The 22,629-nt window shown below is 48.8% G+C and overlaps 1 protein-coding gene across 3 annotated transcripts in view; it reads left to right on the forward strand.

The window, feature by feature from the left end:
- Positions 1-22,629, forward strand: part of LOC134980676 (cholesterol 24-hydroxylase-like) — a 256,343-nt gene that overhangs the window by 85,057 nt on the left and 148,657 nt on the right. The window contains exons 1-2 of one of the 3 annotated variants that reach the window (XM_063947597.1): positions 3,559-3,579; positions 21,420-21,497. In XM_063947597.1, coding sequence (XP_063803667.1) covers positions 21,457-21,497 — 41 coding nt within the window. In that variant the 5' untranslated portion in view covers positions 3,559-3,579; positions 21,420-21,456. Of the gene's footprint in view, positions 1-3,558; positions 3,580-3,669; positions 4,027-21,419; positions 21,498-22,629 lie in introns of those variants that run through there. The other 2 variants (XM_063947595.1, XM_063947596.1) reach the window with 2 other exon arrangements.

Below are 22,629 nucleotides of genomic sequence, written 5' to 3' on the forward strand. Positions count from 1 at the left end.
GGCCTGACTTCACCCACGGGCCTAGCGCCCGCCTAACTTGTTGCCCGTTGGGTGACCTGGGCCTAGTGCCCAGGGTCACCTTATATGTACCTACTGCCCAAAATGCACTAGGGCCTAATGCCCTCTAATGCCCCCACAGGCCGAGGGCCCGATGTGCCCCTCGGGCCTAGTGCCCGCCTACGGCGCCGTCGAGGTGGCTTGGGCCTAATTCCCAAACCACCAAATCAAATGGTGGGCCCAACTTCTTCAGCGCTCTTCCGCGCGCCCTCCGTCTTCGGCTCCCGCCCGGCGTCTCCTTTCGCGCTCCTCCGCGCGCCCGACCTCTTCTCAGGCTCCCGCCCGGCGTCCAACGTCAGACGCCGGGGGCGGGGCCCATGACGCGGCGAGCGCCGATTGGCTCGCCGCGCCCGCCTCCGATTGGCCGGCGCCCTGCGAGCCGCGATTGGCTCGCGGACGGCGCCGGGTTTGAAAAGACGCCAGCGGCGCTTCTCATTGGCGGCCCAAGTGGCGCCAAGTTTAATGTGCCGCCGCGCCGCTACCCGCCGCCGACAGCCTGGTGCAGGGAAACATCCGATCCCTGCACCAGACACCCGCCGCCGCACACCCAGTGCTGGGGACAGACAAGCTGCCCCAGCGCTGTCCACCCTCGCGCTCTGCAGGGGACACAGATGCCCTGCACACTGTTGTGGTGATGTGCCCTGGGACACAGGGCACATCTCCACATACACTGAAACATTATGTTCATACATAAAACAAAATAGCCCAAATATCAACAGATACAGTAGTATCTGACTTACCAGTGGGAAATGTGGTTGGGAATGTACACCGCCCCAGCTAGACCCTCATGCAGCCTGCCCACCTGGAAGCCCTGAGCCGGCAGCTGCTGCTCCTGCCCAGCTAATGGCACCTGGAAGTGCCAGCAAGCCAGAGCAGATGGCAGCCTCTGGTTTGCGTTCCACAGTGGAGTGAAAATCCTGGAAGCGCTGCAGCCAGCCCAGCAGACATATGGATTACCCTGGGCCGGCAGAGCTGAGAACGGGACTGGCCCAGCGGAGACTTAAGGTGCATACACACTGGGCACAGAGATGATGGCTGACATCGTAATATGCCGGGTTGGTGAGCGCTGTGGGAAAGGGGGCTGTAGCACGGGTCGCAGCCATGTCAGGCTCCCGGCTGCGACCAGTGCTACAGGTGGAAAAGGGGTATAAGAGATGTTCCACATCAGATAAAAGTATCAGGCTTCACGTCATCACATCCTCACAGATTTTCCCATCTGAGCACATGCCATACTTACAGTATTTGAGGGATTTCCAACACTCACATTTTATTATTGCCAATTGCCCTAATTCTGATTTGGAGGTAGGGATAGTCATTGACCATTAGTGTTTACAAACCATTGATGGTTAATGCTGATGTAAAATAGTTTTCCATTGATAGCAGAGAAACAATGGTTCTCCACCATCGATGGTAGAGAGTCCCTGATGCAGTGGCGTATCTATAATGGGTGCAGTGCACATGGGCCCCCGGGGTCCAGGGGGGCTACACCGCACACCCTGAACACCCATTTTTTCAATACTCACCCCTCCAGAGACCCCGCCCCCCCCCCCCCCCGGCAGCCATTAGCACAGTGGCCATTTTCTTGACGTTTTGCGCATGCGCAGGAAGGAAATCTCTGGAAAAATGGAAACCGCACCATTTACCCAGATATTTGCTTATGCGCAACAGAGTCTGTGCCCCTCTACAGCTCAGATTCTATTGCAGTTACTGGGCGCCGGCTGCAGAGGAGCGGGGCCCAGAGGGAGGAGGTTGTACAAGGGCTCCTCCTCTGTTCAAACGCCCCTGCCTCGATGGTTGTTATTTTTTCTTCTTCTTATACCTAATGTCAATTAGGGAGCCTAGCTGCGCCCCCCAACAGACCTGTGAAGTCCGCCCCTAGGCTCTGTTTGACCGACAGCTTAATGAGCCATAGAGCGAGGAATGACCATCGGTCGATGAAACCATCAATGATTTCCCAGTGACTAGTTTTATACCATCGAGGTCAACAAACAATGGTACTATCAGTGATTACTATCGATGGTTAACCCCCAGATAGCCATCTCTATTTGGAAGTACTGCAAAAAAAAGCAAGTAACTGTGCACCTGGGCAGAGAGATTTAGATTTGGGTAGGGTGTGTTCAAACCAAGATCTACAGTAAATTGCAGTGTAAAAATAAAGCTGTCTAACATTTGTGGGCTACAGTACATGCAAAAGCAGCCAGTATTTAACCTGCACAGGAAAACATGGTTTGTTCCAGACACAAAGTTACTTGCTTGTTTTGAATTACTTACAAATTAGAATCAGGCCCAATGATATAAATAGTTTATTTACCTCTGGCGTTTATATCACCACATTACTAAGCTGTGTCCAGTGTTTCTCACAAATGCAATTGGAATCAGAAGGTAGAGAGGAAAGAGGTCACCACGAATGATAAATAATTGGTTTTACAAAGCTACCAAATCATCAATACTACACTGTATCCAGGGCTATTTCTAGCCAATTTGGCTCCCAGTGCGAGATTTAAAAATGTGCCCCCCCATGATATAAAAAAAATGTGCCCCCCCCACACACACCTAGATAAAAAAAAACGTACGCGCGCACCCGGCAAGGGGGCGTGGCCTCATCTCAATGGGTGTGACCTCGTCTGAAAAGACTACCTCACAATCCAGTTTTTGACCCTGCTCCAACAGATCACGACCACCACAGGGAAAAAAAATTCTACCATATTAAGCCCCCCACAGTAATGCCCCCTGCACCATATTATGCCACACACCGCAATGCCCTTGGTACATTAAATCCCCACACTACGGCAGGCAAGAGTCCCCATTTCACACATTACGGCAGGTGTCCCCTCTTTACACATTGAGAGAGAGCGAGAGAATACTTACAGAGGCGATTACCGCTCTTCGGCCCACCTCACCAGTCGCTCCTCGCGCCGGCCTTTCCCTTTTCCTAACTTGGATCCCCCTCTGTACTCCGCTCGGAGGATGGGGAGTTTCGCGGAGTGACGGGGTTGCGTCGTGACGTAACGACGCAACCGCGTCATTCCGTGAAACTCCGCCCCCTGATCGGGTTACTCGGGCAGAAATAAAAGGAGGAAGCAGGGAACCACAGTTAGTGCCGCGGCAGGCTCCCAGTGCGGTTGCACTGCTCGCCTGCCCCAAGAAACGTCCCTGACTGGATCTGTATTGCAGTATTAGGAGGGTGTGAACCTTTCAGTGATATTTGTTTTGTTTTTAACATCTGAACATTTCACTTAAGTTTTATTTGCAGTGAATTTACTGCATACTTGCCTACCTGACCCTCTCCATGAGGGAGAAAATGCTCTGTTCCTGGACTTTCCTGGTAATGTATGATTGCCATCACCTGTGGTGAGCTAGTTAATTGATAAGAAAGGTGTTTCACCACAGGTGATGGCAATCATACATTACCAGGAAAGGCCAGGAACAGAGCATTTTCTCCCTCATGGAGAGGGTCAGGTAGGCAAGTATGATGACATTTGGCAACTCTGCTCCTTTATAGCGGCTGTCTCTGAGTTACAGGTAGGACATAGGTGAGGGCTTATGTGTCTGTCAGCAAAACACAGTAATCATAAGAGACTGCTGGATAGAGGCTGCCCCAGGACTGTCACACCCCGATGCTTAGTGCTGTGCACTTCAGTGATCCCTTGTCAGCTGGGCCCCAGTCAGGAAGAGGCCAGGCCCCTGTCTAGATAGAAGTAACTGCTGGTATGCAGGAGACCGCCCCACTACTGCTCGCAGTCACTTGCCTGGCTGTCTCTTATAACATTACACAAGCGTCACCCTGACCGTACAGATATATCCTGTATACAGTATAGTCCCTGCAGTCACCATGGGGCTGTGGGGCTTTATCTCCTGGGTCTTTCTGCTGCTGCTGGCTGTGGCTGTGATCTCTTTCCTCCTGTATTGTGGATACATCCACTACATTCACATGAAGTATGACCACATCCCCGGCCCCCCCAGAGACAGGTAAGGGGCCTATAGGGTTACTAAGCTTACATGGTGTATGTGGCAACTTTACTACTGTGCTAGTAAGTGCGCTCTGTGTAACGTCAGTAACAATGTCATTAGCTCTGGATGGTGTATAATGTAATAACTGGTTATGTATCACATTTACATCATCACAATTTGGGCCTGATTTATAGGCCAGCCATGCCAGTACTACGTAGCTGAGCGCTTTTGAGCAATTGCTAAATGCGCCTAATGGTGCGTAAAACAGAATGTACGCACACAGAGGCTGTTGTGATCGGGACAGACGGTATCAGAATTGGAGTGGAATAGTGATGGGCGATCCTGTGCAGTGACTGGGAGGTGGGTAGTATTAAGCGCAAAAACGTCTGTCTAATGGGCGTGTTGTGCCAGTAAAAGCAGCTCCGTTCCCAGATGCACAGCACAGGAGGCCAGAGTCGGGTGGTGAAACTGCACCTCCCATAGGACATGTACAATTGTCAGTGATGGCAACTAAAGAGTCACCAGTGGTGTTACAGCGTGCAGGGACGCAGAAAAGGGGGCGTCTCAGTCCGAGCACAGTCAGACACAGGCTACTACGCCAGGGGAAGGCTGATACTAGTATTTGCAGATAGGAGGTAGTTACGTGACCGGCGGTCAGGAGACCACCAGTCACAATACTGACGCTGGAATCCCGCCCTCTTACAGTCCCGGCAGTTGGCTTGCTGACTAACAGGGACTATTCCCACTCGTGGGTGTCCACGACACCCATAGAGAGGGAATATAACCTGTGGCGAGCGCAGCAAGCCCGCAAAGGCTTTGGTGCGCTTGCCCGCTCCCCCGCCGGTCACGAATACCCAACCCTTGCATATTATTGCAGCTGCAACTCTGAATAAGGCCCTTTATGTGTCACATTTACATCTGTACCATTTTTGTGTCACTTTAGATCATCACTATTTATGTCATATTTATTATTTATGCATCACATTTTCATCTATCCTAATGAGTGCAGACTGAATGAAAACTCTATACAGGTTGAGTATCCCTTATCCAAAATGCTTGGGACCAGAAGTATTTTGGATATCGGATTTTTCCGTATTTTGGAATAATTGCATACCATAATGAGATATCATGGTGATGGGACCCAAGTCTAAAGGGCCCTACTCACTGGCCGACCCGCCGCCGAGCTGCCCGACGGCTGATACGGCCGACGAGCGACCCGGCGGCGGGGGGGCAGTGACGGGGGGAGTGAAGTTTCTTCACTCCCCCCGTCACGCGGCTGCATTGAAGTGCAGGCAAATATGGACGAGATCGTCCATATTGGCCTGCATGCACAGCCGACGGGAGACCAGCGATGAACGAGCGCGGGGCCGCGCATCGTTCATCGCAGGAGTCTCCACACTGAAAGATATGAACGAGTTCTCGTTCATTTATGAACGAGATCGTTCATATCTTTCAAAAAATCGGCCAGTGTGTAGGGCCCTTAAGCACAGAATGCATTTATGTCTCATATACACCTTATACACACAGCCTGAAGGTCATTTTAGCCAATATTTTTAATAACTTTGTGCATTAAACAAACTGTGTGTACATACACCATACCTACCAACATGACCCTCTCCAGGAGGGACACAATGCTCTGCTTCTGGACTTTTTTCTTAATTTGTGAATGCTATCACCTGTTTTGAACAGGTAAATGAATAAAGAAAGGTGTTTCAGCTAGAGATGAGCGCCTGAAATTTTTCGGGTTTTGGTTTTGGGTTCGGTTCCGCGGCCGTGTTTTGGGTTCGACCGCGTTTTGGCAAAACCTCACCGAATTTTTTTTGTCGGATTCGGGTGTTTTTTTCAAAAAACCCTAAAAAACAGCTTAAATCATAGAATTTGGGGGTCATTTTGATCCCATATTATTATTAACCTCAAAAACCATAATTTCCACTCATTTTCAGTCTATTCTGAATACCTCACACCTCACAATATTATTTTTAGTCCTAAAATTTGCACCGAGGTCGCTGGATGACTAAGCTAAGTGACCCTAGTGGCCGACACAAACACCTGGCCCATCTAGGAGTGGCACTGCAGTGTCACGCAGGATGTCCCTTCCAAAAAACCCTCCCCAAACAGCACATGACGCAAAGAAAAAAAGAGGCGCAATGAGGTAGCTGTGTGAGTAAGATTAGCGACCCTAGTGGCCGACACAAACACCGGGCCCATCTAGGAGTGGCACTGCAGTGTCACGCAGGATGGCCCTTCCAAAAAACCCTCCCCAAACAGCACATGACGCAAAGAAAAAAAGAGGCGCAATGAGGTAGCTGTGTGAGTAAGATTAGCGACCCTAGTGGCCGACACAAACACCGGGCCCATTTAGGAGTGGCACTGCAGTGTCACGCAGGATGTCCCTTCCAAAAAACCCTCCCCAAACAGCACATGACGCAAAGAAAAAAAGAGGCGCAATGAGGTAGCTGTGTGAGTAAGATTAGCGACCCTAGTGGCCGACACAAACACCGGGCCCATCTAGGAGTGGCACTGCAGTGTCACGCAGGATGGCCCTTCCAAAAAACCCTCCCCAAACAGCACATGACGCAAAGAAAAAAAGAGGCGCAATGAGGTAGCTGACTGTGTGTGTAAGATAAGCGACCCTAGTGGCCGACACAAACACCGGGCCCATTTAGGAGTGGCACTGCAGTGTCACGCAGGATGTCCCTTCCAAAAAACCCTCCCCAAACAGCACATGACGCAAAGAAAAAAAGAGGCGCAATGAGGTAGCTGTGTGAGTAAGATTAGCGACCCTAGTGGCCGACACAAACACCGGGCCCATCTAGGAGTGGCACTGCAGTGTCACGCAGGATGGCCCTTCCAAAAAACACTCCCCAAACAGCACATGACGCAAAGAAAAAAAGAGGCGCAATGAGGTAGCTGACTGTGTGAGTAAGATAAGCGACCCTAGTGGCCGACACAAACACCGGGCCCATTTAGGAGTGGCACTGCAGTGTCACGCAGGATGTCCCTTCCAAAAAACCCTCCCCAAACAGCACATGACGCAAAGAAAAATAAAAGAAAAAAGAGGTGCAAGATGGAATTGTCCTTGGGCCCTCCCACCCACCCTTATGTTGTATAAACAAAACAGGACATGCACACCTTAACCAACCCATCATTTCAGTGACAGGGTCTGCCACACGACTGTGACTGATATGACGGGTTGGTTTGGACCCCCCCAAAAAAGAAGCAATTAATCTCTCCTTGCACAAACTGGCTCTACAGAGGCAAGATGTCCACCTCATCATCATCCTCCGATATATCACCGTGTACATCCCCCTCCTCACAGATTATCAATTCGTCCCCACTGGAATCCACCATCTCAGCTCCCTGTGTACTTTGTGGAGGCAATTGCTGCTGGTCAATGTCTCCGCGGAGGAATTGATTATAATTCATTTTAATGAACATCATCTTCTCCACATTTTCTGGATGTAACCTCGTACGCCGATTGCTGACAAGGTGAGCGGCGGCACTAAACACTCTTTCGGAGTACACACTTGTGGGAGGGCAACTTAGGTAGAATAAAGCCAGTTTGTGCAAGGGCCTCCAAATTGCCTCTTTTTCCTGCCAGTATAAGTACGGACTGTGTGACGTGCCTACTTGGATGCGGTCACTCATATAATCCTCCACCATTCTTTCAATGTTGAGAGAATCATATGCAGTGACAGTAGACGACATGTCCGTAATCGTTGTCAGGTCCTTCAGTCCGGACCAGATGTCAGCATCAGCAATCGCTCCAGACTGCCCTGCATCACCGCCAGCGGGTGGGCTCGGAATTCTGAGCCTTTTCCTCGCACCCCCAGTTGCGGGAGAATGTGAAGGAGGAGATGTTGACAGGTCGCGTTCCGCTTGACTTGACAATTTTCTCACCAGCAGGTCTTTCAACCCCAGCAGACTTGTGTCTGCCGGAAAGAGAGATCCAAGGTAGGTTTTAAATCTAGGATCGAGCACGGTGGCCAAAATGTAGTGCTCTGATTTCAACAGATTGACCACCCGTGAATCCTTGTTAAGCGAATTAAGGGCTCCATCCACAAGTCCCACATGCCTAGCGGAATCGCTCCGTGTTAGCTCCTCCTTCAATGTCTCCAGCTTCTTCTGCAAAAGCCTGATGAGGGGAATGACCTGACTCAGGCTGGCAGTGTCTGAACTGACTTCACGTGTGGCAAGTTCAAAGGGCATCAGAACCTTGCACAACGTTGAAATCATTCTCCACTGCACTTGAGACAGGTGCATTCCACCTCCTATATCGTGCTCAATTGTATAGGCTTGAATGGCCTTTTGCTGCTCCTCCAACCTCTGAAGCATATAGAGGGTTGAATTCCACCTCGTTACCACTTCTTGCTTCAGATGATGGCAGGGCAGGTTCAGTAGTTTTTGGTGGTGCTCCAGTCTTCTGTACGTGGTGCCTGTACGCCGAAAGTGTCCCGCAATTCTTCTGGCCACCGACAGCATCTTTTGCACGCCCCTGTCGTTTTTTAAAAAATTCTGCACCACCAAATTCAAGGTATGTGCAAAACATGGGACGTGCTGGAATTTGCCCATATTTAATGCACACACAATATTGCTGGCGTTGTCCGATGCCACAAATCCACAGGAGAGTCCAATTGGGGTAAGCCATTCTGCGATGATCTTCCTCAGTTGCCGTAAGAGGTTTTCAGCTGTGTGCGTATTCTGGAAAGCGGTGATACAAAGCGTAGCCTGCCTAGGAAAGAGTTGGCGTTTGCGAGATGCTGCTACTGGTGCCGCCGCTGCTGTTCTTGCGGCGGGAGTCCATACATCTACCCAGTGGGCTGTCACAGTCATATAGTCCTGACCCTGCCCTGCTCCACTTGTCCACATGTCCGTGGTTAAGTGGACATTGGGTACAACTGCATTTTTTAGGACACTGGTGAGTCTTTTTCTGACGTCCGTGTACATTCTCGGTATCGCCTGCCTACAGAAGTGGAACCTAGATGGTATTTGGTAACGGGGGCACACTGCCTCAATAAATTGTCTAGTTCCCTGTGAACTAACGGCGGATACCGGACGCACGTCTAACACCAACATAGTTGTCAAGGACTCAGTTATCCGCTTTGCAACAGGATGACTGCTGTGATATTTCATCTTCCTCGCAAAGGACTGTTGGACAGTCAATAGCTTACTGGAAGTAGTACAAGTGGGCTTACGACTTCCCCTCTGGGATGACCATCGACTCCCAGCAGCAACAACAGCAGCGCCAGCAGCAGTAGGCGTTACACGCAAGGATGCATCGGAGGAATCCCAGGCAGGAGAGGACTCGTCAGAATTGCCAGTGACATGGCCTGCAGGACTATTGGCATTCCTGGGGAAGGAGGAAATTGACACTGAGGGAGTTTGTGGGGTGGTTTGCGTGAGCTTGGTTACAAGAGGAAGGGATTTACTGGTCAGTGGACTGCTTCCGCTGTCGGCCCAAGTTTTTGAACTTGTCACTGACTTATTATGAATGCGCTGCAGGTGACGTATAAGGGAGGATGTTCCGAGGTGGTTAACGTCCTTACCCCTACTTATTACAGCTTGACAAAGGGAACACACGGCTTGACACCTGTTGTCCGCATTTCTGGTGAAATACTTCCACACCGAAGAGCTGATTTTTTTGGTATTTTCACCAGGCATGTCAACGGCCCTATTCCTCCCACGGACAACAGGTGTCTCCCCGGGTGCCTGACTTAAACAAACCACCTCACCATCAGAATCCTCCTGGTCAATTTCCTCCCCAGCGCCAGCAACACCCATATCCTCCTCATCCTGGTGTACTTCAACACTGACATCTTCAATCTGACTATCAGGAACTGGACTGCGGGTGCTCCTTCCAGCACTTGCAGGGGGCGTGCAAATGGTGGAAGGCGCATGCTCTTCACGTCCAGTGTTGGGAAGGTCAGGCATCGCAACCGACACAATTGGACTCTCCTTGTGGATTTGGGATTTCGAAGAACGCACAGTTCTTTGCGGTGCTACTGCTTTTGCCAGCTTGAGTCTTTTCATTTTTCTAGCGAGAGGCTGAGTGCCTCCATCCTCATGTGAAGCTGAACCACTAGCCATGAACATAGGCCAGGGCCTCAGCCGTTCCTTGCCACTCCGTGTGGTAAATGGCATATTGGCAAGTTTACGCTTCTCCTCCGACAATTTTATTTTAGGTTTTGGAGTCCTTTTTTTACTGATATTTGGTGTTTTGGATTTGACATGCTCTGTACTATGACATTGGGCATCGGCCTTGGCAGACGACGTTGCTGGCATTTCATCGTCTCGGCCATGACTAGTGGCAGCAGCTTCAGCACGAGGTGGAAGTGGATCTTGATCTTTCCCTAATTTTGGAACCTCAACATTTTTGTTCTCCATATTTTAATAGGCACAACTAAAAGGCACCTCAGGTAAACAATGGAGATGGATGGATACTAGTATACAATTATGGATGGACTGCCCAGTGCCGACACAGAGGTAGCTACAGCCGTGGACTACCGTACTGTACTGTGTCTGCTGCTAATATAGACTGGTTGATAAAGAGATATAGTAGTAGTAGTATGTATGTATAAAGAAGAAAGAAAAAAAAACCACGGGTAGGTGGTATACAATTATGGACGGACTGCCCAGTGCCGACACAGAGGTAGCTACAGCCGTGGACTACCGTACTGTACTGTGTCTGCTGCTAATATAGACTGGTTGATAAAGAGATGTAGTAGTAGTAGTATGTATGTATAAAGAAGAAAGAAAAAAAAACCACGGGTAGGTGGTATACAATTATGGACGGACTGCCCAGTGCCGACACAGAGGTAGCTACAGCCGTGGACTACCGTACTGTACTGTGTCTGCTGCTAATATAGACTGGTTGATAAAGAGATGTAGTAGTAGTAGTATGTATGTATAAAGAAGAAAGAAAAAAAAACCACGGGTAGGTGGTATACAATTATGGACGGACTGCCCAGTGCCGACACAGAGGTAGCTACAGCCGTGAACTACCGTACTGTGTCTGCTGCGACTGGATGATAAATAATGATTTAAAAAATATATATATATCACTACTGCAGCCGGACAGGTATATATTATATAATGACGGACCTGCTGGACACTGTCTGTCAGCAGAATGAGTTTTTTATAGAATAAAAAAAAAAACACCACACAAGTGAAGTCACACGACGAGTGTTTAACTTTTTCAGGCAATCACAATATAGTATACTATACTACTAACTATACTGGTGGTCAGTGTGGTCAGGTCACTGGTCAGTCACACTGGCAGTGGCACTCCTGCAGCAAAAGTGTGCACTGTTTAATTTTAATAATAATATGTACTCCTGGCTCCTGCTATAACCTATAACTGGCACTGCAGTGCTCCCCAGTCTCCCCCACAATTATAAGATGTGTGAGCTGAGCACAGTCAGATACGAGTGTTTAACTTTTTCAGGCAATCACAATATAGTATACTATACTACTAACTATACTGGTGGTCAGTGTGGTCAGGTCACTGGTCAGTCACACTGGCAGTGGCACTCCTGCAGCAAAAGTGTGCACTGTTTAATTTTAATAATAATATGTACTCCTGGCTCCTGCTATAACCTATAACTGGCACTGCAGTGCTCCCCAGTCTCCCCCACAATTATAAGATGTGTGAGCTGAGCACAGTCAGATATATACATAGATGATGCAGCACACTGGGCTGAGCAGTGCACACAGATATGGTATGTGACTGAGTCACTGTGTATCGTTTTTTTCAGGCAGAGAACGGATATATTAAATAAAACTGCACTGTCTGGTGGTCACTGTGGTCAGTCACTAGTAAACTCTGCACTCTCTACACAGTTCTACAGTACTCCTAATCTCCAGTAAATCAGGTCAATCTCTCTCTCTCTCTCTCTTCTAATCTAAATGGAGAGGACGCCAGCCACGTCCTCTCCCTATCAATCTCAATGCACGTGTGAAAATGGCGGCGACGCGCGGCTCCTTATATAGAATCCGAGTCTCGCGATAGAATCCGAGCCTCGCGAGAATCCGACAGCGTCATGATGACGTTCGGGCGCGCTCTGGTTAACCGAGCAAGGCGGGAAGATCCGAGTCGCTCGGACCCGTGAAAAAAAACATGAAGTTCGTGCGGGTTCGGATTCAGAGAAACCGAACCCGCTCATCTCTAGTTTCAGCACAGGTGATGGCAATCATAAATTAAAAAAAAGTCCAGGAGCAGAGCATTCTGTCCCTCCTATAGAGGATCATGTTGGGAGGTATGCATACACACAATTCATTTATGTTTCATATACACCTTATACACACAGCCTGAAGGTCATTTAATACAATACTTTTAATAACGATGTGTATTTAACAAAGTTTGTGTACATTGAGCCATCAGAAAACAGAGATTTCACTATCTCAGGTCCTCAAACTCGGCCCTCAGGACCCCACATACTCACATAGTGCATGTTTTGCAGGTCTCCTCACAGAATCGCAAGTGAAATAATTAGCTCTACCTGTGGATCTTTTAAATGGGTCAGTGATTAATGAATACACCTGTGCACTTGCTGGGTTACCTGCAAAACATGCACTGTGTGGGGCAGTGCCGTAACTAGACATTTTAGCGCTGTGTGCAAGAAACAGCACCGGCGTCCCCCATAGGGGCGTGGCTTCATGAGAAGGGGCGTGGCTACAAAATTATGCCAATTCATACTATGCTGCACAGTAGTCTCCATTATTCAAATTACACCGAACAGTAGCACCACTTACACACATTACGGCAGGTAGAGCCCCATTTTACACATTACGAAAGGCAGAGCTCCCTTAGACACAGTACAGCAGGTAGAGTCACCTTTTACACATTACAGAAGGTAGAGTCACCTTTTACACATTACCCTGGGGGAGAGAGGGCTGGAGAGAGAGAGATATTGATTTTATACTGACATCCCTCCAGCCTAAATGCTGCAGACACAGGGGAAGACCAGCGGCGAAGCCTAGTGAGGGACGGGAAGCTGCAGGCTGGGGTGCTGTTGCAGTGGTCAGTGTGAGCTCAGCTGGACTGAATGCCTCCTCCGTCCTCCCCTGACTGCCTGTCCGAACGCTGCAGCAACTCATGGCACGGGGCGCTGTGGGAGACAGTTGGGAAAGACGTCATCACGTCTCTCCCTAGACACTGCAGGTAGGAGGGAGGCAAAGCATCTGATTGGGCCCGGGGAGAAGGTGCATCGTTGGTGCAGGTTGTGGGTGCGCTCAGCAGCAGAGGAGCTGAGCGCACACCACACACAGCAGGGGCAAACGCAGAATTTGTAAAGGGGGTTTCCAGATTATATATTTATGAATCCATATCAGTAACGGCACTTGGAGTTGACATGAGGCAAAGAAGATTTGTATTAGACAAGCGTTTTCAGGGCATGCGAACTGTTATCAAAACAACATAAATAATAATTACATGGCGCATGCCCTGAAAACGCTTGTCTAATACAAATCTTCTTTGCCTCATGCCAACTCCGAGTACCATTACTGATACTGCTATGGATTCATGCTGATTATGCTATCTGTGCGCCGGAGTGCCTTTAATAAAGCAGTAACTACCTTCTTTATATATATATATATATATATATATATATATAAATACACACACACACAAACATACTGTCATATATCTATGTGTATATGTCTATCTTATACTGTGTGCCTCCCTTTAGTATATATATAGGGAGGCACACAGTATAAGATAGATATATACACATAGATATATGACAGTATTTTGTGTATATATATATATATATATATATATACACAAAATACTGTCATATATCTATGTGTATATATCTATTATATATATATACACGATATATAGAACAGGAGGGGGCAGGTAACCTGAAGTCAGCGCCGCAAGGGTCTGTCCATCTGTGCTGCCTTCATTGAGCCGGAGCCTGCCCCTTGTAGTCCTGTTAAGCTGGGAACACTGAAAAAGGAGGCAGCGGCGCTGGAACTGGGAGCACAGCAGAGTGTAGGTCAGTCCCGGTGAGAAGAGTGTAAAGGCCGCCCGGCGCCCAATAGAGAAAAATCTTTTGTGCATTGCTGTTTAGTGCCTGCCGCCGCTGCCGGTTCTACCGCTTCCTCTGACGCCGGGTGCCCGAAGCTCCTCTCAGCCGTAGCACAGGAGAGCTTTGTTGAGCAGCGCTCTCTATCTATAGGAGCTGCTGGCAGCGCCGATCATCGCTGCGGGAATCACTAAAGGAGACAGAGGCAGAGCAGAGGCGGATTTAGACTTCATGGGGCCCTAGCAAGACACCAAGGGGAACCGCCCTTTCTCAAACAATCCTCATTGTGTGCTTGCAGTGTCTCACTGGCATGCCCCCTCCACAGCAGTGCGTTCCCCACCACACAACATCAATGCACTACACCCCCCATAGGCTACAATACTTTGCTGCACTACACCACCGCAGTACATCGCTACATTACATCACTACAGTACGCCTTCCTATACACTGCACTAGACCACTATACTACACCCCCCCAATATGCTGCACTAAATCAGTACACGCCCCTAATACACTGCACTACATCACTATATTACATCACTACGCCCTCCTACATGCCGCACTACATCGCTACACCACATCACTACACTACAATATGCTGCACTAAGTCGTTACACCCCCCCCATACTCTGCACACATCCCCCTCCCCCAATATGCTGCACTACATCCCCCCTATATGCTGCACCAAGTCGTTACACCCCCTTTTATACACTACACTACATTCCTCCTATATGCTGTACTTTCATTACACACACACTGCATTAATCATTACACCCCCCCATTTGCCACATTAATCATTACCCCCCATATGCTGCATTAATAATTACCCCCATATGCTGCATTAATAATTACCCCCCCACATGCTGCATTAATAATTACCCCCCCCCCCCCCATATGCTGCATTAATCATTACACACACACACCCATTGCCCATTCAACATACAGTAAATGTGCTACAGGCGCACTGCGGACACCCAGATCTCCGGAGTCTTACCCGGGCCGAGTGAGTTCTGGGAGGTAGGCTGGCAGCACATCCTTTCCCATAAGCTGAGAGCCTGAAGATAGCTGGATGATGCTCCTCAGCGTTGTCTCGTCACCGGCGCACACACAGTGGGGAGGCCCGCAGGACGCTGGAGAGCAACCACGTGGAGAGCCAGTGTGTCCAAGGTTGTGCCTTCCTGCAGAGCTGCAATGGGTCCTAGGGCCCGTCGACTTCTGCCTGGGCGTTAAATTAATAGCGCAGAATGAATATTCGTCCCAATCGGCGGGCCCCTGGATCTCTCTGGGGGCCCTAAGCAGCCGCTGTGATTGCTTTGCCGTAAATCCGCCACTGAGGAAGAGGTGTCTCCGTCTCAGGGGGGGTTTCTGATTCAGAACCCCCCCCCCCCCCCCTGCGTGCAGGACAGCACTGCAGCGGCGGCCGGCAGGGGGCAATTAAGAGTGGGCGGCGGGCAGCGGCCGTGCGGGTGGTGCTGCCAGATGGTGCGCCCACAGTGCAGTTGCGCTGTGTGCAATGCCCCTCTGGCACACACCTAGTTACGGCTCTGGTGTGGGGTCCTGAGGACCAAGTTTAAGAACCTATGCACTATCTCACTCTCACTCAAAAAATTCTGTATTTCGGAATATTCCGTATTTCTGAATATTTGGATATGGGATACTCAACCTGTATATATCAGGCACCTGCAGTGCTGTATAGTATAAACTATATACACTGTATGAATCATTAGCAGAGCCCAGGAATAGAGAACAGCCTATCTCATGTTTACATTCAGACCTCTAAAGTCACAAGAGGATTGTACATAGGCTTATCTGTCTACTTCTGTGCTGTTCATTACACAGTTGGCAATACATAGTAGGGATGGGCATCAACCGGTCTATGACCAATGTCGAATACTTATACCATCGAAGGGGGAGTACCAGATGGTTTCCCGCCATCGATGGTTCAGTGCTACAGAATTGTTTTTTTTCCCCCACTCAGTGTCAGGGAACGGACATAGCCCCACCCGCTGACACCCATGAAGCCACGCCCCCGGGCTCTGATTGGCCCACAATTCATTGTACAGTAATGCATGGATGACCATCGATTGATCCCTTCCAGATGGTTTTACACCATCGAGGTTATTCATCAATGGTACCATCAATGGTAACCATAGATGGATAACCCACCGATGGCCATCCTTACCTCTAAGTATCAGGGCACGGAGCTTAGCCCCACCCCCTGACACCCAGGAAGCCACACCCCTAGGCTCTGATTGGCCCACATTTCATTGTACTATAATGCAGGGGTGACCATTGATGGTTAAAACCATTGATGGTTCACTTACAGATGGTTTTACACCATCAAGGTTATCTATAGATGGTACCATCAATGATAACCATCGATGGATAACCCACCGATGGCCATCCCTAATACATAGACTGACAGAACCACACAGACGGGGTGAAGTCCAGCTCACTTTATTTTCCACCACATGCAGGTTACACAGTTTCATGCAGGATTCTTAGGCCAGGTAACAGGCAGTTTCAAACAGCAACATACTGTAGGTCACAGCACAACAGGGTACAGTCTTCTCAATGAAGTTGATAGAAAGAGCCAGTGATTAATAACATAGTCCCCAAACACTCCTCATATTGCCTGGTCGACTACTTCAGCATCACAGGAACAGTTTCCCAGTGTCTTTACCAGGCTCACACAGATGATTGTAATAAATTCCTGCTACTCAGAGTCAGTTCTACACACAGAATACCCGGCCTGAATCTGACATCTTGCATTTTACAGCCACACACTACATAGATCTGCTCAGTCACTCACAATGCTGATTATTCCTCTGACAATAATTTGCAAGTGTCATATCCAGGATTAAAACCCACAACCTATTACACTGGAAGCATACTGATGGAGGGGTGTGGTTCATCAAATCGACAATGTTTAGGTCGACCACTATAGGTCGACAGTCACTTGGTCGACATGGATGGAAGGTCGACAGGGTTTCTAGGTCGACATGTGCTAGGTCGACAGGTCTAAAGGTCGACATGAGGATTTTTTTTTGTCGTATTCTTCGTAGAGTGACTGGGATCCCAAATTAGTGCACCGCGTCCCCTCGCATGGCTCGCTTCGCTCGCCATGCTTCGGGCATGGTGCCTTCGCTCCGCTACCGCTTCGCTCGGCACACTTTACCGTTCCAATCGTAGTCCACGTGGATCGTCAAGTATGAAATAATTCAAAAAAAGAAAAAAAAAGTGAAAAAGTCATGTCGACCTTTAGACCTGTCGACCTAGCACATGTCGACCTAGAAACCCTGTCAACCTTCCATCCATGTCGACCTAGTGACTGTCGACCTATAGTGGTCGACCTAAACATTGTCGACCTAGATACTGTCGATCTTCAGACCGGATCCCCTGATGGAGATATCTGTTCTTGCATAGGAAGTAGGAGAATTCGAACTATACGAAGTTACATGTAATTGTCAGAGAAATAACTTCATATAGTGAGAATTCTCATGCTTCCTTTATAGGCGCAATTAGCTTCATCAGTAAGGTGTCTGCTTCCAGTGTATCTATAATAAAGAGGGTGTGATTTGTAAGGTGTAGTTAGTTACTAGTGGGGAAGTTGGCTACGGAAGAGATACCAGCTGCTGTCAATTAACTTAATTGATTAATGTCACTGAACACACGGAACAGGAGGAGAGGTGCCCCCCTTCAAAGCAGGAGCCCGGCGGCAGCTGACTCCGTTGCCTCCCAGAGTTCTGCCTCTGAATTGATGTTATATTACATTGCTGTATATCTTTGCTAATCACCTGCACGATTATGCAGTTGTGACCAGGTTATTCATTACTTGCTTATTGAATTTTGTCCATATACCATTTACTCAGTGACAACACTCCTACACATATTGTTCAGCCTTTCTTTCTGGGGAGGGCGGACCCTTGCATATTGGGCCTGATTCAGATGTGGTTGAAGGTGCACCCTGCACTGCAAAATACAGATTATCGGTACTCTGCGCATGCACAGGACCCGTTCTGCACATACACATATGGCTCCTGCGACACAGGACAGCAGCAGACTGTCAGTGATAGACAGTCTGATGCCATGTGGGGTTGGGAAAGGGGAGGCGATGTCCTCCATTTGTAAAAACAGAGGCGTGTCACCACTGATTAGGAGGAGGGAAAAGGCCAGGGATCTCCGTCGTTGCTCAGAGATTTCCTGGCCTCTGCGATGGGCGGCTTGCACGTCTCTATGGGTGCCGAAAGCCGCCCAGTGGTGTTGCAGATGACTTAATGCTGCATCCTAGGATGCAGCTCGCAGTGCCGTAACTAGACATTTTAGCGCTGTGTGCAAGAAACGGCATCGGCGCCCCCCCCCCCCTTTATGCAGAATAAGGCAGTGCACAAAAAATATAGGGGTGTGGCTTCATGGGGAAGGGGTGTGGCCACAAAAGAATACCAATTCATATAATGGTGCACAGTAGTCTCCATTATTCAAATTACGCCGCACAGTAGTGCCACTACACCAGGTAGAGCCCATTTTAAACATTCCCCTTTTTACACATTACGACAGACAGCGTCTCCTTTTTACACATTACGGCAGACAGCGTCCCGTTTTTACACATTACAGCAGACAGCGTCCCCTTTTTACACATTACGGCAAACAGCGTCCCCTTTTTTTTTTATACATTACGGCAGACAGTCCCCCTTTTTACACATTACGGCAGACAGTCCCCCTTTTACACATTACTGCAGACAGCGTCCCCTTTTTACACATTACGGCAGACAGCGTCCCCTTTTTACATATCATGGCAGACAGCGTCCCCATTTTTACACATTACGGCATACAGCGTCCCCTTTTTACACATTACGGCATACAGCGTCCCCTTTTTACACATTACGGCAGACAGCGTCCCCTTTTTATGCATTATGGCAGACAGCATCCCGTTTTTACACATTACAGCAGGCAGCGTCCCGTTTTTACACATTACGGCAAACGGTGTCCTCTTTTTTTTTTTTTTTTTTACACATTACGGCAGACAGTCCCCTTTTTACACATTACGGCAGACAGCGTCCCCTTTTTACATATCATGGCAGACAGCGTCCCCATTTTTACACATTACGGCATACAGCGTCCCCTTTTTACACATTACGGCAGACAACGACCCCTTTTTACATATTACGGCAGACAGCATCCCCTTTTTTTACACATTAAGTAGGCAGTGAGACGTGCACTCACCCGTCGACGTCCTCTTCCTGGGAGTGCGGGCGATCATGGCAGCGGCGGAGGATGTCCATGAGCGAGTTACGGCGGTACAGACCCGGCGCAGTTGCTGCAGCCAGTCTGTTCAGCTTCGTCCAACTGGCTCCCGGCATCCCAGGTGTGGCTTCCTTCCGCGAGGAGACACGTCCCCAGCCTGCACTGCCCTGACTTGTACTGCTGCTGGAGTCGAGGAGAGGGGGTTAGCGGACGGAGCACACGGCAACACAGACAGCACTGCAGGCTATAATGAATTAGCAGCGATGCGTCTGGCATAGATGGAGCCGAACGCAGCGCTATTATATATTATAGCATGGAGCGAGGCATTTGGTGGCTGCCAGTGGTGGTGGATGTGGATGGTGCGCCCACAGCGCAACTGCGCTATATGCGAAGCACCATCTGCCCACCTAGTTACGACACTGAACCGCAGCATGTGCTACCCCCTATTGTTTTTTGGCACTTTTTAAAAAAACTAACAATTACAGTGAGGGGCATATGTGTCCAGCGGTGTAGCTGGAGCCTGGATGTGGTCTGATGCTGCTGGCTATGAGCAACCGATGCAGTGCATTACAGAGGTAGGCTGTGGGGCTCCCATAGTCTACAGGAGGTGGCACTCTGCAGCACCACTGAATCATGGAATGACATGGGGGGGCATTACCTTGGAAGATGGAGCAGACACCTAGCTCACCAGTGAGAGAAATGCACTGCACCCCAGTGTCTGAATGAGGAGCTCACTCCCTGCAGCGGAGCAGCTCACAGCAGCAGCCGCCTCTCCGTCCACCCCCAACTCCGGCTCCAAGCTCTTTGCAGGACCAGGTCTTCTCCTGCTCAATGGCCGAGCAGGCTGTAAATCCGGACCCGCTGTGGACAGATCACGTGACCGTGGCTGCAGCCGACAGTCACGGTCAGATAGGACCCGCGGCTAGAGCCGCGTATAACACTAGACCACCAGGGCTGTCGGAAGAGGCGGTCCGGAACACTTTGTATTGGAATGAAGCAGCACCCTGCTTAGTCCTTCACTGCCACGCTACCAGGTCAGGGCGGCCAATCGGGGGCAAGTCGCATGATGCGCTCTTATCAGAAGTGCGCTGTGTGCTAGGCACACAGTGCACACACCTAGTTACGGCACTGGCAGTTTGGATCAGTAATGCAGCAGCCTCCTGCATTACCATACCTCCCAGCAAGCCAGCATGACCCTCTACAGGAGGGACAGAATGCTCTGCTCCTGGACTTCCCTCTTAACTTATGATTTCAATCACCTGTGCTGAAACGCCTTTCGTATCCATTAACTTGTTCAAAACAGGTGCCGGCAATCATACATTAAGAGGAAAGTCCAGAAACAGAGCATTTTGTGCCTCCTGGAGAGGGTCATGTTGGGAGGTATGCATTACTGATTGAATGCTCTGCTCCTGGACTTCTCTTAATTTATGATTGCCTTCACCTGTGCTGAAAACCTTTCTTATCCATTAACCTGTTCAACACAGGTGCTGGCAATCATAAATTAAGAAAATAAGTCCAGAAGCAGAGCATTATGTCCCTCCTGGAAAGGGTCATGTTGGGAGGTATGCTATGGGCAACTCATCGGGATGCGGTCATGTGACCACTGCTCGAGATCCCGGCGGTCACCATGCGATGCCAGAATCCCGATCACTCAAAATGCCGGCCGAAGGAATGATGACCCACAGGGTCCATTCCCACTTGTGGGTGTCAAGAGGCTTTGATGCGCTGGCCCCCTCCTACCGGCATTCTGCTGCTGAGACCTGGGGTTGGTATGCTGACCGCCAGGATCCGGCATCCAGCAACGCAGTCCCAACCCAACTCATCCACTTGTCCTCTTTGTGAATGTGGTGTTTGTAGTACAGTAGGTGGTACCTTTCCAATAATAAAATGACATTAGACAAGTTTTGACAGGAGAATGAAACAGTGATATTTCGGTGCGGTTGGTTTCTCTTCCCATAACTGTTCCGCGAGACGAGAAGATACAAATAATGGAACATACAGTGCAGTGAGAATAATTCTAGTATAAGAGGGTCATGTGACCTGTCTGTACTGCCCTTCACTCTCAGGGTTACAGAAGGAAGGGTGCGTGGCTGCTGTATATATTTTATATACACTAACAGATTTGTTTTCAATTTTCAGCTTTTTGTTTGGACATTCCCCAACAATACTGAAGATAATGAGGAGCGATGGACTTGTGTATGACCTGTTTATGGATTGGTGAGTAATGCGTTCTCCTACAAGATAGTGGATCAGGTCTATGATACGCACTGTACAGCCAGCCCCAGGTCTACTAATACCCTGTACAAAACTTTTTGGAGCAACTTTGCCTCTCCCCCTCCATGAAACTATGTTTATAAAAGATACTTTTACTATTAACAGAAAAAATAGTGTTTTTCCGCATTTTCTTTGCATTATTTAAGTACCACTTCATGTATCATTGCTGAAATGTAGAAGATATCGCAGGTATCGCCCACATTATCTTAATATCTGCACTTTATCACATAATATCTCTGGAACTGTGGAACTTAATGCTTCTTGCAAAATTATTTAAATGTATCAAACTCAGGAAAAAAATGTTTTTTTCGGAGTTTGCATGCAATAGATTACGGATGTTGAGCAGCTGTAACCTGTTCTTTATAATAGAGTCGAGCATGAGGAGGATCTTTTGAGACCTCACCACTAGCTCTGTCTTCCCCTGTTCTATTCCCCAACTCTGGAAGGCCACCAGCAAACACTTCAGTTAAAAAATAATAATAATGGAAAAACAAAACAAAATAATCTAAAATTATTATTAACTTTTTTTTTTTTTTTTAAATACTTACCTCTTCACCTGTTTCACCATTGTCCACAGAGCTCTGGATATTCTGTGCATGTGTAGTGGCTGTCTGAGGAGGAAAGCTTTTGCAGCTGCAGTAAAACAGCTGTCAGATTCATCAGGATATCGCCGGGACAGCCGTTTTCGCAACGACTGTTGTGGCTGAACATTCTTAATACATTCTGCTGAAAAATAAGTTAGATTTGAGTGGGTAATTTAGTTTCTGTGCAGGGTAAATACTGTCTGCTGTATTGTTACACTGCAATTTAGATTTCATTTTGAACACTCAAATCTAATAGCCCATACACACTGGCCGATATATCGGCCGCTCTATTGTACGGCCGATATATGGCGGGTCCGTCGGCCAGTGTGTAAGGGTGATATGTCTGTGAACTCCGTCGTTCACAGACATATCACGACGGCCCTACAGCACAGCCGACGGCCAATATATCTACCAATATATTGGCGCATCGCTGTGTGTGTACGGCCGATCAGCTGACCGCCCATACACATGGTGCGGCAGCCTGCGGTGAT

Source organism: Pseudophryne corroboree, chromosome 12 (genome assembly GCF_028390025.1).
Source record: "Pseudophryne corroboree isolate aPseCor3 chromosome 12, aPseCor3.hap2, whole genome shotgun sequence".
In the NCBI taxonomy this organism is placed as follows: Eukaryota; Metazoa; Chordata; class Amphibia; order Anura; family Myobatrachidae; genus Pseudophryne; species Pseudophryne corroboree.